Below are 17133 nucleotides of genomic sequence, written 5' to 3'. Positions count from 1 at the left end.
CTGGGCTGGGTGGCCCCGTGCTGGAGCATCCCGCGAGTGGGAGAACAGGTCCAGCCTCCCCTCCCGGCTGGGCTGGCACCTTTCCTGCGGGGCTGGGCACAGAGTGACCCCGTGCCACTGCTGGGGCACACGGGGGCCCTGGGGTCCAGCTGGGTGCCCTCAGGGAGGGACAGGGTGGGGCACCGGCGTCCCCGTGGCCTCCCCGGGCAGTGCCAGCAGCAGGGGGGGTGTGGATTTTCCTGCCACACGGAGAAATCCCATCTGTGCCAGCCTGGCACCGGGAGCTCCCGGCCCCGGGGGACACGGGCCGAGCTGGGGGTGCAAACAAATCCCCGGGGCGTTGCAAGGAAACACTGGGGCAGCTTTTCCTCCTCCAAGGAATCAGGTTTCCCACCTGCCGAGAAGGAGCTGCAGGAGCGTGGAAGCCTCGGCAGCAAAGCCCCAGTTTTTTAGCCCCTGCTGTGGCAGCAGGCAAGCAAAACAAACAAACAAATAAATAAATAACATTCCCAACCTTTCCTGCAGCACATCGGCTGCTTTGGCGTTTAATTGCTTGGGAGGGGCCGGGAATAAACCCACACTGGAGCTGCACAACAGGACCTTGCCCATGGCCAGGACAAGGAAGCAGCTGCTGCTCAGCCCTGATACCTGTGCACTCACAGAGTAAGGAAATAAAACCCTGGGCCAAAGGTTTGATTTTACACTTTATTTCAAAAAAAAGAAAACACAAAACAAGAACACCATAACCCCAAAAAACACTCGAATTTCAAACAATTATATTAATGGCGCTGCTCTTGCAGCCAGCTGGGAGAAGATTCGTGGTTGCAGACCAACTGCTTGAGGGCATTTCGGTTCTCAAACCTCCAAGTATAAATAATTTCTCCATCAATATCAGAAAATAACTTATTATTATTATATATCTTAGCATAAAAACGTGAGAATTACCATCCCAAAAATACAACAACATTGCTGGCAAAAGGCCTCGATTAACCTTGTTTGCTCGTTAAGGTGTTTAAAGCAGGAACTTTAAGTGGCACTTAAGGACAGAAAGAGTGAGGGGTGTTCTCGGGAGGGCACCCCGGGCACGTCGGGCTGGGCTCATCCCTTGTTTTCCTTGGCTCCCACACTCGGCATCGCTTGGCTCCAGTCCCACGCCTCGCTCCACTGCAGCCAAACCCCCCCCGACGTCAGTTTTAGCTTTATAATTTTATACTTTTTTTGTTGTTGTTGGGTTTTATTTTTCCTCCCCCCCCCCACCCCCCGGAATCCTGGAGCCGGGACAGGGAGTTCCTTCCTGAGCAACTGCGAAAGTCTTGCACCACTCCAGCGGGATGGGGCCGGGCTCGGGGTCACCGCTCCGGGAGATTGATCACCGGCACCCACTGGTCCAGGTACCGGCTCTCCCGGCAGAAACACATCAGCTGACTCAGCGCTGGATCCTTCCACTGCGAGGCCTGCGGGTTCTGGAAAGGGGACGGCAAAAAGCTTCAGCAGGGCAGCAAAAACAACCCGAGTGCGGCACGGGGGGGGGGGGGGGGGGGGCGGGGAAACAAAAAGCACAGCAGAAGGCCCAGGAGTGTGAATCATCTTAAATTGCTACCGAGGCAAACAAACAAGTCAAGCCTGGAAGCATGTGAGGAGTTTAGCTTTGGACTCTGGGGCAGAGTAGGGAAGGGGGGAAAAAAAATAAAAAGAGAGAGAGATAAAAGGGGGGAGGGAAAGGAAAGAAAAAGGGAAAAATAAAGAGGGGAGGGGAAAAATAGAGAAGGGGAAGGGAGGAGAAATAGGGAAAGCCCCCCCCCCCAGAACAACAGGAGAAAGAGGGGAAAAACAAAGGAGAAAGATGGGGGAGATAAAGCAGAAGAAGGGGAGCAGGACCCCGCTTTCCCCGGGGCGCGGGAAGCCCCGCGGGACCCCTGGTGCCGGCCCGCTGAGGCCGCGGGTTCGAGCCCCGGGCGCGGCATGTCGAGGGGTCCCGGCCGGCAGCGGGGACCCGCGGGTGTCCCCCCGCGGCGGCGGCCCGGGCTCACCGTGACGAGCACGCAGTGCAGGTCCGCGGGCGGGTCGGGGCCCGCGGCGGGCAGCAGCAGCTGCGCCAGGCGCGCCGGGTTGCTGACGCGCAGGATGTTGATGTCGTTCTCGCAGCAGAAGGCCCGCAGCAGAGTGAAGTGGATCTGCAGCGCCGCGTCCCCCGCCTCCTCCTCCTCGGCCGCCAGCAGGCACAGCACCACGTTATCGGGGTCCCTGCGGGGCACCGCCGTCACCGCGGGCGCACCGGGCAGGGGGCAGCGGGGGGTACGGGGGGTCACTCACACGTTGAGCAGCTTGGCCGCCTCGTAGACGCCGAGGGTGAGGCTCCGCTGGCTCAGCGCCTTGCTCAGCACCTCCTCGAGCGCGTCCCCCGCCTGCTCCATCCTGCGCCGGGACACGCGGCACCGGCCGTCACCGGCCACCCCGCGCCGCTCCCCGCCCGACCCCCGCCGCCCCCTCGGCCTCACCTCCCGGCGGCGCGGCGCTCCCCGGGCAGCTCCTCCAGAGTCATCACGGGGACGAGGGCACGGGGACAGGGCCGGACGCGGGACACGGACGGACACCGGGCACGGGACGCGGCCGCGCTCCGGCCCCGCCGGCCCCGCCGCCTGTGCCGGACAAAGGCGCCCCGCGCGCGCTACCCCCGCCCGCCCCGGCCAACCCGCGCCACCCTCATTTGCATACCCCGCTGCCATTGGCCTATGCAAATGAGACCACGCCCACGTGCTGCGGAGCCCGGCCGGGCCTGACCCCGCTCGGAGCGGTCGGGAACGGGGGCAGGGAATGGGAATGGGAATGGGAATGGGAATGGGAATGGGACACGGGCAGGGACACCTGCCACAGACCAGCCTGCTCCCAGCCCCAATGTCCAACCTGGCCTTGGACACTGCCAGGGATCCAGGGGCAGCCACAGCTGCTCTGGGAATTCCATTCCAGGGCCTCCTCACCTTCCCAGCCAGGAATTCCTTCCCAATCTCCCATCCAGCCCTGCCCTCTGGCACTGGGAAGCCATTCCCTGTGTCCTGTCCCTCCATGCCTTGTCCCCAGTCCCTCTGCAGCTCTCCTGGAGCCCCTTCAGGCCCTGCCAGGGGCTCTGAGCTCTCCCTGGAGCCTTCTCCTCTCCAGGTGAGCACCCCCAGCTCTCCCAGCCTGGCTCCAGAGGGGCTCCAGCCCTGGAGCAGCTCCGGGGGCTCCTCTGGAATCACTCCAGCAGCTCTACGTCCTCCTGGTGTTGATCCCAGGGCTGGGGCAGCTCTGCAGGTGGGGCCTCACCTGAGAGGGGCAGTGGGACAGAATCCCATCCTTCGATGGATGCACTTCTCTGTCTTCCCTGCCTCCACAGGGGTTGCACTCTTGCAGTGCTCCTTCCAGGGGACACCAGTGTGCTCAGGACACAGCCTCACCAACCTTCAAACACAGGGACAACGTTTGCCACAGGGAACAACGTGGCTGCCCCATCCCTGGCAGTGCCCAAGGCCAGGCTGGATGGGGCTTGGAGCAATCTGGGATGGTGGAAGGTGTCCCTGCCATGGCAGGGGTGGCACTGGATGATCTTTAAGGTCTCTCCCAACCCAAACCAGTCTGTGGTTCTGTGATCTCTCCCTTTGCAGGTTTCCAAGAACTTGGTGCTTCTCCGGGAAGCTGCTTCCACTCCAGATGTCCCGTGTCAGCCCTGCAGACCTCCGGGGAGGATTTCTCCTGACGGGTGCTGTGTCAAAGCTTTCTCAGCTGTTGCACCCAAACCCCTCCATCCTCCCACAGCCGGTACCGGAGCTCTTTCCCAGCCTGGCTGTGGGCTGGCACATTCCCACTGGCTCCATAGAGCAGGGCTGCAGTCGGGACCCTTGGTGGTCCCTCACGGAGATTTTGGCAGCGTGTGCTTTAAAGTTTTGCTTGTGTCAGTGTTTTCCTCCAGCTCCTGAACAGCAGGAGCCATTTTCCACAGTGGTGTTTGCCGAAGCACAATGTGCAGAGGGTGGTGCCGAGCTGCTCTCCGTGCACCTCCTGCAGGATCACTGAATTGGCCATCTGGGACACGAGATATCACAGAATCACAGCGTCCTGGGATGGTTTGGGTTGGAAGGGACCTTAGGGACCGTTTTGTCCCACCCCCTGCCTTGGCAAGGACAGCTCCCACCATCCCAGGTTTCTCCAAGCCCTGTCCCGCCTGGAACACTTCAGGGACATATGAAACCATATGAAACCAGAATGCAGAGGGTGATTTCAGTACCCCCAGGTTGCATTGGCTCCAGGAGGAAACCTGGCAGGAGTTTGTTCTGCAAGTGCCCCCCCGGCTGGGCTCTGGCTGCCCCCGTCCTGCTGCTGCAGCCTGATGAGACCCGACACGACTTAACGAAGCCCACAGCATTGGGAGAAAGGGGGAAAAAGCCCTTTTTGCATCAGGTGGAGGGGTGGCAGATGGCCGGACCGCGGCAAAACAGGTGGGAGCATTGTGTGGTGACCCTCTGAATTAAGTTCGCTTAATTTGCTGTATCTCTATTAGCAACTGCAGGCGAGGGCTCTGCGGCGAGGGCTCCGGCCTCGCAGCCCCATCTGTGCCGGCCCCAGAGCTAAATCTGTCTCGGAGGCAGCTGGGAGGCAGCTGAAGCCTCTTTTCTCTCTCCTGGGCGGCGGCAGCTCCGGGACCCGGCAGGCAATGCTCTGAAACTGCGCTTTCCCTGCAGGCTTCCCGGCTGGGCGCAGTTTTCCTGTCTCTCCCTTTTCCCAGAGGAGCAGCAGGGATGCTCGGGAGGTGCCTGGGTGCCTCGGCTCTGCTGCAGGGACAGTGGGTGGCTGTGCTGGGGATGTGCCGTGGCTGCCGGCCTGGGCAGCCCAGGATGGAGCCGGACCCGCAGTTGTCCCTCCGTCAGTTCCCAGCTGGCAGCTGCTGCTAAACCTTCCTTTCATCACCTGCCAAAAGCGGCCGGGGTGTTTTGCTCTCCCCCTGCCCTTTAATCCTGACTTTCATCATTCACCAGGCTGTGCTTGCCCTCCCCTCCGTGTTCAGCATCACAGAGTCGGGGGTCAGGAGCTGTGTCGGGCTCAGCCAAGGGGCTCAGCTCTTCCCCCCACCCGGCAGACCCTCACCCCAAATGTTCTCTGGCTGTGGGGTTTGGCTGCCCGTGGTTGGAGGCAGCTTGGCGAGCAGTGGGTTAACCCCCGGGGATGTGGGAGATGCCCACTGGAGCCCTCGATGGGAGCTGTGCTGGGGAGGACTTCTGGGCCAGCTGGAGAGGTGCTTCCTGCACGTCAGAGCCTCAAGTTGTTTAATTTCAGTTTTTGGGAATGAGACCAACCATCAAACAGTGTCGGTGAGAGGTGACAAAGCCCCGTCCCTGCCGGAGCCACCGGCAGACAGCCAAGGCCCTTCCCGGGGGCTGCCTCAGGGTGGTCCCAGCCCCTGAGCCCCACAGGGCCTTCTGCTCCCTTCCCACTTGGCTCTCTGCTGTCCCTTGTTTGGGTGTCCCTGATCCGTTCCCTTCTTGCCCTGCATTGCCCTGTCCCACATGGGGCCTCTGTCCAGCCCCGCTGGCCCCTTGACCATCCCGCTGCAAGGGGCAGATCCCGCTGTGTCCGTTTGCTGGGACACCCCACCCGTCCCCTGGGCAGCCCACGCTGCTGTGCCAGGGCCACTGAGTGTTCCCAGTCCCCTCCGGATCCGCTGGATACCGAGGGCAGCGGGTGCTGCTGCAAAGCAAACGCCAGCTTGCACATTCCAGGGGCGGCCTCTGGTCCAGCAGCCGCTGTTTTCCCAGTGCCACCAGTTCCATGTCACCGACCTGACCCCGGTGCCCCAGCTCACTGCTGTGTGCAGCTTCCACCTTCCCAGAGCAGGGCATGCCACCCCGGAGCCTTGCAGGAGCAGATCCCCCGGGCTCTGACACCCAGGAAACTTTGGCTTTGCCTCCCTGTGGAGCGGGGCAGAAGCCTGGCGTTGCCCCAGGGTCCAGCTTCCCTGGCACCATCAGTGCCATGTCCCCTCCAGCGCTGGCAGCACAACAAGAGCAAGAAGGCACTTTCCCCCTGTTTTCCTTGGAGTTTCTCCATCCCTGATGGAACTAAAAGCGGGGTTCAGCTGGAGCTACCCCTGCTGGTGTTCAGGGTTTGACTTTGGCCAGACCTGGGAGCGCACAGGGCAGCCAGGAAGTCTGGGCCTGGCTGGGTTTGGCTCTGGAGCTGGGCACGGTGCCAGCAGCTTTCTCAACCTCCCAGGTCACGGGAGTGCAGCTGAGAGCCCAGCTCGGTGGCACGGAGCAGGGGTGGGACTTCCCTGGAACAGACAGCCACCTCCTGCCTGGCCCAGGCTCCTTTGCAGGCTCCTGACTGGGGGTTACCTCCCCCGAAGGTGGGAGGGCAGGGGGCTGGGGGGCTGCGGGATCTGGGATGTGTTTATCCCACCCGGTTTGCCTGCACTCAGCACATTCCTGTGGCCCTCCGTGGTGCTGGAACATAGCTGGGTCTCCCTGGCTGCAGCACTCTGGGGCTCGGCAGCAGGAACTCTGCAAACAGGGAGCACAAGTGGGAGCCTGGGAGTGCTTTAATGGCTTTGAACTGAAGGAGGGGGGATGGAAATTAGAGATTAGGAGGAAATTCTTGGCTGTGAGGGTGGTGAGACCCTGGCAGCTGTGGCTGCTCCATTCCTGGAAGTGCTCAAAGCTGGGTTGGACAGGGCTTGGAGCAGCCTGGGATAGTGGAAGGTGTCCCTGCCCACTCCCCAGGAGAGTGGAGCTGGATGAGCTCTAAGGTGGCTTCCAGCCCAGGATTCTATGATTATATGGATCACCCATGTCCCACCACCCTGGGTAGCTGCTGGAATGTCTTTTCCTTCCCCAGCCTGTGAGGTGCTGCCCCAGCAAGTCCCTGCTCGGCTCCCAGCAGCTCCTCACACCTGTGAATTCAGGGCAGCAGAAACCTGCGCTGCTGCTGGCAGGGAAATTCCATCTGCCTGCCATCCCTTGCCCTGGATGCATCCCTCCACCCCTCCTCCCTGCATGGAGCAGGTGTTTTTCACACCCTGTGCAGGCCGGCCTCACGTGGCAGCCTCGAGTGCTGGTGGGAATCATCCGGCCGGGCAGCGCCGGGCGAAGTCCAGGATGGGGACAGGGAGAGCTGCAGGAAAATAAAACCAAACTTTGTCCATTTAATGGCAGCGTGGGGCCATAAACCAGCACACGAGCGGCTCTTCCGTGAGGGAACACTGTCCTGCCCCACAAGGAATTGGCTTCCTGTGCCCTGCTGGAGACACCCAGCCTCCCACAGGCAGCTCCCTGTTTCCCAGGTGCTTTGCTTTCCCTGTGCATGCAGAAGAGCTCTGGTATGAGCAGAGGGAGGGCTGGACCCTCCCCAAACCAGCCCCCAGTCATGAACGTGGAATCAGGGAACTGGGCTGGTTCAGCCTCCAGTCAGAGTTACATTTCCTGGTGTTCTGTGGGCAGCAGGGAGCTCGGGGGGGGACATTAAATCATTCATCTGAATTCATTTTGTCTCCTACAAATACACGGAGTGAGAAGAGTGTTTGGAAAGCAAAGGGGAAGGACCTTGGAGCGAAGCCCTGAGTTCGATGGTCATTGCAGCAGAGATAATGAGACTGGGGTGTTTATTTGAGAGCAGATTACAAAATATAAACTAAAATATATAATATAAAATGCATATAATGTTTATGAGACCCCATTGCAGAGCTGCCTCCAGCCCTGAGGTCCAACAGCAGGAGGACTTGGAGCTGCTGGAGTGATTCCAGAGGAATCCACGGAGCTGTTGCAGGGCTGGAGCCCCTCTGCTCTGGAGCCAGGCTGGCAGAGCTGGGGGTGCTCACCTGGAGAGGAGAAGGCTCCAGGGAGAGCTCAGAGCCCCTGGCAGGGCCTAAAGGGGCTCCAGGAGAGCTGCAGAGGGACTGGGGACAAGGCATGGAGGGACAGGACACAGGGAATGGCTTCCCACTGCCAGAGGGCAGGGCTGGATGGGAGATTGGGAAGGAATTCCTGGCTGGGGAGGTGGGCAGGCCCTGGAATAGAATTCCCAGAGCAGCTGTGGCTGCCCCTGGATCCCTGGCAGTGTCCAAGGCCAGGCTGGATGGGTTTGGAGCATCCCTGCCCAGGTTCGGCCCCTGCCCGCACACGGACAGGGACAGGACAGGGACAGGGACACGGAGGGGACGCGGCCGCCGTCGCTCCGGTGCCCTCTGGCGGCCGCACCGGGGGGAGCACCCGGGAGCTCAAGCCGGGATATCGCGGCTCTGGCACGGCAGGAAAAATGCGTTTGTTGGTTTTTTTGATGTAGTTTTGCAGTAAGGAAAAAGAGAACGATGAGTGCAGCCTTTAATCATGGGATCCTGACAAGGACAGCCTGGTGGCACCAGTGGGATTAGGGTCTGTTTGTGCTGACCCCCCTGCCCCACTGTGGGGCTGCAGGCTGGGGGCCGCCAACATCCCAGGGAGTCACTTGGGCTGCGAAACCAGAGGAAACATTGGGTGAGAAACCATCCCATGGAGGATGGAGGCAGCGGCTGCAGGAGCAGTGGGAGCAGGGTGGGATGGACCTCAGGACGTCCCATCCTGATGGCATCTCCACACCAAACCTGTCCAGCGGTGCAGAGAGCAGGGGAGCCCCAGGGGAATGTGGGGCTTGTGCCCCAAGCCCAGAAGCTCTTTAGGAGGAATTAGAGGTGATGAAAGAAGCAGAAAAATGCAGCTGCACATGCTCCAGGGCACCTGCAGGGAGCTGCTTCCTGGCTGGCCTCATGGAGCAGCAATGTCCCGTGGAGCAGGAGCAGGGCCGGGGGCTCCTGGCATCCCTGAGCGCTGCCGTGTCACCGGGGATGTGGCTGACACCGGGGATGTGGCTGACACCACTTCCCACCTGCCACGGGGGGAGGAGGACCTGCACTCACTTCCTGGAGCAGTCAGGCCAATCCTTTAACATGAACCTGTTAACAAGGGTGATTTGTTTGTCTTGCGAAAACGCACACTTTTTTTTTAATATGCATAATTTTCTAATTAGAATTAGAATTAGAATTAGTTGGAAAGAGATGATCTTTAAGGTCCCTTCCAGCCCAAACCATTCTGTGATCCAATCACCTTGACCACAAACAGGACCTGTACCATGGACAGGACGGGATGCCCACCATGCCACCGGCCTGGGGATGATGCCCACCATGCCACCAGCCTGGGGAGTGCGCTCCCTGTGGCACCTTATCAGAGCTGTCAGTCCTGCAGCTCCCTGCTCGTTTGTGTCCTTATCTAAGGGAGCAGCTGTGGGGACCCTGTGGGACATCAGCACTGGGACAGTCCATGAGTGACACAAGGCAGAGGGTGAAGAACTCAGGGGAAGAATCCTCAGTGTGGGGAGGGGTTGGGGGTCTTGCTGCAGGTCCTGGGCTGCAGGCTGAGCATCTTTCATTTGTCTGTGGTGCCTGCAGCCCAGGAGCCAGGCGGGATGGGTGGGATCCAGGCAGGACGGGTGGCCAGGCAAAGGTTCACTTCCTGGGCAGGAGCTCTCGCAAACACATCCCGAGCCTTTGCATCTCCTCCTCAGGAGACACTTTTGTGGCCGATGCCTTAAGGACGGTGTGTGATGGAGAGCCAGCCCCCGGATGCTCAGCCTGTGAGCAGCCTCCTGTGCGCTGCCCTGAGGTCCAGCCCCTTCATCCCCCCAAACATCCATGGAAAAGGGTGGTCTCTGCACCTCAATATTCCTGCCTGTACATCAGCTCCGGGCTCAGGAAGCACCCCAACCCCGCTCTACACCCCAAGGATGCACAGCAAGCCTACCCGGGGTGCACTGCACCTACCAGGATTTGGGATCCCCTTTGGAGGGCTTGGGACAGGCGGGAGCAGTGGGGACACCTCCCAAGCTGCCACCCGAGCCGCAGCTGAGCCGAACGTGCGACAACAGCCCCGAGGCTTGTTTGAGACGTGCGGGTCGGGCAGCCCACGCCGCTCGTTAGCAGAGCTGGGTGCCTGTAATCACCCTAATGAGTAGGTGCCTCGCCGAGCAGCAGCAGAGGCAGTTCCGTGACCTCCTTTCGGCGTGTTTGATCTGCCTGTTCCTGTATTTCCTTACCCGGGCCAGCTGCTGCCGCAGCAGCTCGGTCGGCACGCGTGGGCCCGGGGCTCCCGGGAACAGCACGTGGGCTGAGCCGGTGCCCTGCTCAGCCCCTGGGAATACCAGCCTGGGAATACCAGCCTGGTCCATGACAGACGGTGCCGGCAGGAATGGCTCCGGCTCATGGCCCAAACCTGGCACCACGCTGGTGGCTGAGGCGGTGTCATCCCCGCGCCTGGAACACGCGAGGTTTCTGCACGGGAGCTGCTGCTGCTGCTCCTGCACGTCCTGCTCTGCCCAGAGTCCCACCAAGGTCCTGGAGTTTGCGCCAAGCCTGTTTCAATCAAGCACAGCAGAGCAAAGGGGCGCTCAGCTGAGTGCTGGGGAGCTGGTGTTCGGATCACTCCGTGTGCTGCACACCCCTCAAGGATTTCTCCCCACTTCCCCGGGGGTCCTGCAGGGCTGGGCTCCTCCCAGAGCCCAAACAGGCAGGAGAAGCAGGCAGGAGGATCACGCTGGACAAGGAAAACTGAGTGCCCTGCCCCATGTGCAAACAGCAGCGGCTGGGTGCTCCCAGGCTGGGCTGCTGGCACGGAGGGCTTGGCTCAGGTCAGTTTTGTGTCAAATGCATCTGCAGGGACGAGAAAAACCAAGCACTGGGGCTGGGTCGTGTTTGGGACAGGTGCCTCGTGTGAGAAGGGCTTTGGGTGCCAGAGGGCCTGGGATGGGCTGCGCTGATCCCTGCTCCAGCAGAGTTTATCCTGGTGCCACCAGGCTCAGGGCTCAGCTGGTGCAGCAAAGACCTCGGCCAAGCTCAATCTCCTTGCTCTCCTGCAGCTGCCAGGTGGGAAACTGTGTCTTCCTTAACTCAGCCCTGCCTTGGCCGTGCCCCAAAATAAACCTACACTCGTTCCTGCCCTGCATCGTGCTCCATAAAACAAAAAGGCCGTTTTTATTTGTGCAGCGGATGAACTCTCTGCTCCCCGCAGCCGCTGGAGGGGCAGGCTGAGGGTGGTGAGAGTGAGCGGGCAGGCTGAGGATGGTGAGAGTGAGCAGGAAGGATGAGGATGGTGAGGGTGAGCAGGAAGGATGAGGATGGTGAGAGTGAGCGGGAAGGATGAGGATGGTGAGAGTGAGCGGGACGGACGAGGATGATGAAGGTGGGCACTGTCCCTCCGCAGCCCCACGCCAGGCAGGGTTGGTGTGGGGTGACTCAGAGCACTCTCGCCTGCCTCGGCTCGGCAGCAATTCCCGCGGATCCAGCAGAGCTGCCGGCTCAGCAGCCCGGCCCAGCTCCCTTGGCCGCCCTCCACGCCCCGCGGCCGGTCCCGCTCGGAGCTGGGTGAGCAAACAGGACGGGCTGGTTTTCGGCACGGCGAGAACGAGCTGGGCTTGGCGCTGGCAGGGCTTGGAGGCAGCTCCATCCCCACCATCGCTTCCCCAGGGGGACCGTGACTGGCTGAGGGTCTCCTGGACAGCCTCAGTGGCAGTGTCACCGTGGGGCACGCTGACACTTGTACCCTAGAGGGTTTCATTGCCCCAGGGACAGTGCCAGCCCAGATTTTGTCTGTCTGTCGGTTCAGGATAAAGGGCAGTGAGTCAGCCTGCTGGAAGATGGCTGTTGCAGGAGCTCCTGTGCACATTCCATGTGCGAGGGTATCCCAGTCATCACTGGCATCCCCGTATCCCTCTCAGGCACCTGATTCCCTCAGCACCAAGGCCTGTGGCTGTGGGCCAGGGTCAGCAGCGAGCCTGGAGCAGGAGGCTGAGCTGCTCCAGGCCAGGCAGTGGGGAAGGAGTGGGGGAGGCACAACTCCCAACACCGAACACGCGGCCGTGGGCTGCCCCACGCTCGGCTGCAATCGCGGTTTAACGTGTTCCCTTTCCTGCCACCCACAGGGCTGCAACACCAGCACAGCCAGCCTGAAATAAGGCGGCACAGGGGGAAAAACACAGCGTCTTTGCTTTTTCCAGGCAGAGCAGGCCCTGCTCCAGCTGCCGGTGCGTTCCCGTGGCCGTGTGGCGGTGCCAGCGGCGGGCGCGTGGGAGGAGGCAGCGGGCACAAAGTGGCCGTGTCAGCGGCAGCGAGACGGGAGCAGCCTGTGGAAGCAGAGGCAGCTTGAGCTGGCAGGGAGGAGCAGCTTTCTGCTCAGACAGTTACCAGCCTGCCCAGCGGGTTCCACTTAGGCACGTCCCAGTCCTCCCAGCACTGCTGCACCTGGCCCTTGGCTGTTCCATGGAGACGCCTCCTAATTTTTCACCCCTAATTTCCCCCAGTAATGACCCTGGGAAGAGCTGCTGCGGGTGCTGGAGGTGGCAGCCGGAGGGGCTTGGGCAGGAGGGCTTGGTGCCCACTGGGAGCTGAGCCCAGCAGTGGTGGGTGCTGGGATGTGGAGGCTCCCCTTGGTCCCGCAGCACCGTGATCCCAGTGTGCCTGAGCTCTCCTGAGCCTTTTATGAAGGGGAAATATAATTTTCTCCTCTTCTCCATCTTTTCAGATTAGGAAGGGAAAGCCTCTCTCCTCCAGGGCAGTTTCCAAGGGAGGTGTTTGATCACCGCAGCCAAGGAGGCTCCTGTGCACCCACCCCTGGAAGTGTTCAAGGCCAGGTTGGAGCAATCTTGGAGTTTTGGAAGGTGTCCTTGCCCATGGCAGGGGCTGGAACGGAATGAGCTTTTAGGTCTTTCCAACCCAACCCATTCTGTGATTCTATGACTCCGTGCCCCAGCCCCTCCTGGCCCCCCCATTCTGCAGCACCAGGCTTTGGGAGCCAGGGAAGGGGTGGCTGGAGCACAGCTCACAGAAACCAGCCCAGCTCACAGAAACCAGCCCAGCTCACAGAAATAGCAGCGACAGAAGGAGTGTTTGGTGTACCCGACCTTCTGCTTCGTACAGCTCCAGTGCTGCTTTTCCAAACTAAAAATACCTCTTACCTTGACTGCTCCAAGGAAGAACACTTGCTCGACAGGTTGTTTAGGATTCAGGGGAAGAAAGTTCAGGCAGAGCTCAATTACTCTGCCTTAATTTACAAGCCAACTTCTGTGTCTGCATGATTTGCTTCGCTTGTCTGTGCACATTTTAAAGCACAGAGCAATGCTGGGGGAGGGCATTTTTCACTGCACGTACTTAGGGTAGAAATACTGCTGTTATTCACATCTTTACAGCCCTCCTCATAATGAAACTGCTGCATTTTCTGCCATATTAAAAAAAAACCCATTAGTGCTGTGCTGAAATGAGCAGAATATGTGGGAGGATAAAGATGTGCATTGCAGATCGTGAATGTCCTCGTGACTTCTGCCTTCTCCTGGTCATTCCTGCTGTCCCGCTGGGCAGTGCTGGGTAATTCCGGGAGTTCTTCTCGGAAGGGATCCATGTGTGGATGCAAGCTGAGAAGTTGCTACATTTCTCTGTGATGTGTGTGAATTTTTTCATTCTCAGAAGTCATGGCCATACTTGACTTTATTTGGAAGCAATCCCTGTATTTCCTGTGGCCTGGAATCACAGAATCATTAAAGTTGGAAAAGACATCCAAGATCATTGAGGCCAACCTAAGGAAAGATTCATCTCGAAGAAACCTCCAAGCAGTATCCTCCTCGTTCACATATTGTCTATGCTGACTGTGAAATAACTGAAAACCCCATAAACCAGATTTATAAAGTCAAAAAGTAGGAAAACCATGGTTTTGGAATGGAGCAAGGACCCAGCTGAATACTCTTCTCCCTGCTGTAAACTTGCTGCATTTCCTATTCCTGCTTATTAAGCAGGCAGCTGGCAGCTGCTGGCAAAGCTTTGGAATAGCAGAGGAGTGTAGCGTGTCCGAAGGCTCTCGGGGCCTCTTTTGGGCAGCAGCTCTTTAGGTGGGATATCCATAGGCCACGGAGCGCTGTGTGTCCCAGCCAGAAATAGCACTGGAGATCTGCTCCTCTGGCCGGTGGAAATGCTGGTTTACTCCAGCGGGGAAGGAGAGCACCCATGTCTGTCATGCAGGAGGATGGAAGAAGCCAGCCCAGCTTTTGGTGGCAGCTCCTGGAAGACTTCTTTGTGTTTTTTAATCACCCTCGCTGTCTGCTAGTGCCTAATGAGTGCAGACCTTGCCATCCGTCCTTCCCTCAGCCAGTCACAGTGTGCTGATCCAGTGTGGGCTGGGATTCCTGCAAGGCTGTGCCTGTCCACCAAGGAAAACTTATCAATTGGAATGTGCCAGTTAAAGAGTTGTTTTTCAAATGAGGTCTAAACACAGGTGACTTCTGTCCTGTCCTGGTCCTTTGTGTGACCCACAACGCTTGTGTGGGTAGAGCACTAGGATCCTCCCTTGGTGTAAAGGCTCCCTTTTAGTTTGAATATTTTAAACCCCCTTTTTTAATGTTAGGAATGGAAGTGTTGTCTTGTGGCCAGCAGTGCTTGAAAACTGTGAATTATACTCGTGGACAGCGTTGTCATTTGGACTTTTGACCCACATGGCTGATTGTGGGGCCGTTTAAATGCAAACAGCAACATGCAAACACAGAGTGTGACGCTCCAGAGAGGAGCTTCCTGCAGGCTGCAATTCCCGCTTCCTGCTGCACAGAATGCCCAGCTCCGGTAACCGCGTTCACGTGATGATCGGTTTCCCCATTTGTATTAAATACTTGGAGTCTGTTTTCATCATACAATGATGGAATGGTTTGGGTTGGAAAGGACCTTACAGACCATCTGGTTCCATCTCCTGCCATGGGCAGGGACACCTTCCACTGTCCCAGGCTGCTCCAAGCCCCATCCAAACCTGGCCTCGGACACTGCCAGGGATCCAGGGGCAGCCACAGCTGCTCTGGGAAATCCATTCCAGGACCTCCCCACCCTCCCAGCGAACAATTCCTTCCCAGTATCCCATCTATCCCTGCCCTCTGGCAGCGGGAAGCCATTCCCCCTTGTCCTGTCACTATCTGCCTGTGTTTGGCATGTGTTTAATTCAAGCTGTCATCCCAAACCTTTCATGCACTTGGAAAATTGTGAAATACCAAGCGCACATCAGCAGCACAGGGGAGCTGGACGTGTGCAGCCCTTTCCAAAGCAACAAAAGGCAGATGCTCTGGCTTCCCTTGGAGTTGCAAATCCCAACCCTCGGAGCCAGGCAGACCATTTCCGTGAGCAAGCCCCCTCCCATAAAGCTGCCGGTGCCATCTGGCAAAAGCACGTCAGGGATCCGAGTAGGAATCGTTTGCGTTTTGTTCATAAAATCTGCGTGTGATGCAACGCGGCCTCGGAGCGTGTGACGGGGCATCCAGGCTTTTCCTGGAAACATCGGCACGTCCACGCAGTGTTTTAATTAGGTGTTGCTTGGTGCCATTTGATTCATCCCTAAAAGGCTTTGAGAAAAGAATGTTTTCAGTTCTCAGGGTATAATTTATGGTGATTATTCATATCCCGGGAAGGGGGTGAGCTGCTCCAATCCCCCTCAGAGCCACTGCAGGAGGGGTTTCCTCGAAAACCTCCCAAAAACAGAGCACAGGGAGCTGTGGCACTGCAGGGAAATATAATGAAGAACAATCCATGAAACCAAAAATTTTTAGTTTATTTGAAGAAACTAAACTATGGAGTTTTCCAAACCAGTTGGTGTTGAGTCTTGAATTTATGAGCAACGCGCATTCAAGAACTGAACAAATGTAATTAAATTAATTTTGAAAGCAATTATTTCAAGCTTCTTGGAACAGGCAAAGCAAATATTGGAAATAACATCCTTGCTGAGAACAAAGTTTATTTTATAACAGGTGCCAAAAGGTTCTGATGACTTAGAGATATAAACTGTGAGCAATCAAATCGTGTTTTGAAGGACATGTCAAATCTGTGCCTGTTTATTACATTTTAATCTCTTGATAGAATGCCTTTTGGCTATAACCAGATACACACATACACACACACACGTATTCATGTATAAAAATATTATAATAGTCGTGTACTGACATAATTGCATCAACTTATTACTATTAGTATACAATATTTAATATATTAATATTAATATTGTGTGTCGCATATTATGTATGATGCATTATGTGTTATTATGTTATTATATACTATACATCGCTGTAGATATTATCGCATATGATATATATTACATATTATTATATACAGCAATATACAGTATTTATTTCTACTGTATACCGCTATATTAATAGTATATTAATACGTATTAATCGCGCAAACATCTACCACCTCCACTTGACACTGCCTGCTACGTCTGTCCGCTAATTAGACGAGCAGAAATGCCCACGAAGGCGGGAAATCTTGTTCTAACTTTCAGCTCAAGGCCTGAAAATCAACTTTTATTAGTCAATAACTGCAAATCTCTTAATTCCGCTTTATTTAGGTTTTATTTCTGAGGGAGCCCACACGCGGGCGGTACCATCGGCGCGGGGGGGGGCCCCCCCCCCCCCCCCCCCCCCCCCCCGCCTCCCCCGTCGACCTATCCCCCTCCCTCGCTGATGGTAGAGTCCACGGCGGGAAACCGCGCTCCCGCCTCACACAATGTGCGCGCAGTTCGCGGCGCGGCCGCCGGCGGCGCTGCAGCGCCCGCCCGCCCTCCCCGCGGAGGTGCCCGGATGTGGCCGCGCCGGAAGAGAAGCGCGTCTCCTCAGGGCCCGCCATCTTGTGCGGCAGCGAGCAGGGCGCGGGGGGCCCCGGTAGCATCCGCGCAGGATCCCGCCGACGGGGGCCCATCATGCCCGGACACCTGCAGGAGGGCTTCGGGTGCGTCGTCACCAACCGCTTCGATCAGCTCTTCGATGACGAGTCCGACCCCTTCGAGGTGCTGCGCGCGGCGGAGAGCCGGAGGAAGGAGAGCGGCGGCGGCGGGAGCCAAGCGGGCGGCGGGGCCCGCGGCCCGGCGGGCGCCCAGAGCGGCTCCTCGGGTGGGGCTGGCGGCGCAGGCCAGGCGGGCGGCGGCGCGGGCAGTGCGGCCAAGCAGCTGCGCAGGGAGTCGCAGAAGGAGCGCAAGAACCCGCTGCCGCCCTTCGCCGGCGGGGACCGCCGGGAGGATGGCGGGGGCCAGCCCGGAGCGCCGCTGCGGAAGGAGGGTGAGCGGGCCGGGG

General features: G+C 58.3%; 2 protein-coding genes across 6 annotated transcripts in view; one reads left to right on the top strand and one right to left on the bottom strand.

The window, feature by feature from the left end:
• Window positions 1–691: 691 nt before the first annotated feature.
• GADD45A (growth arrest and DNA damage inducible alpha) lies at window positions 692–2656 on the bottom strand. Its single transcript, XM_042030964.1, has 4 exons — window positions 2499–2656; window positions 2314–2415; window positions 2031–2244; window positions 692–1463 (listed from the first exon to the last, which is right to left on the bottom strand). Exons 1-4 carry the CDS (start codon window positions 2540–2542, stop codon window positions 1350–1352), a joined length of 474 nt encoding a protein of 157 aa, XP_041886898.1. The 5' UTR covers window positions 2543–2656; the 3' UTR covers window positions 692–1349.
• A 13990-nt stretch (window positions 2657–16646) lies between these two features.
• SERBP1 (SERPINE1 mRNA binding protein 1) overlaps window positions 16647–17133 on the top strand; it is a 15605-nt gene continuing 15118 nt past the window's right edge. For 2 of the 5 annotated variants that reach the window (XM_042030960.1, XM_042030959.1), the window contains exon 1: window positions 16648–17118. In XM_042030960.1, the coding sequence (XP_041886894.1) occupies window positions 16764–17118 (355 nt within the window). In that variant the 5' untranslated portion in view covers window positions 16648–16763. Of the gene's footprint in view, window positions 17119–17133 lie in introns of all 5 variants that reach the window. The other 3 variants (XM_042030962.1, XM_042030961.1, XM_042030963.1) reach the window with 2 other exon arrangements.

The sequence above is a fragment of the Corvus kubaryi genome, unplaced genomic scaffold, assembly GCF_017639235.1.
Source record: "Corvus kubaryi isolate FWS band 111438036 unplaced genomic scaffold, C.kubaryi_AGA036_p1.0 37334, whole genome shotgun sequence".
Lineage (NCBI taxonomy): Eukaryota > Metazoa > Chordata > Aves > Passeriformes > Corvidae > Corvus > Corvus kubaryi.
This window is presented reverse-complemented; position numbering and strand designations above follow the sequence as displayed.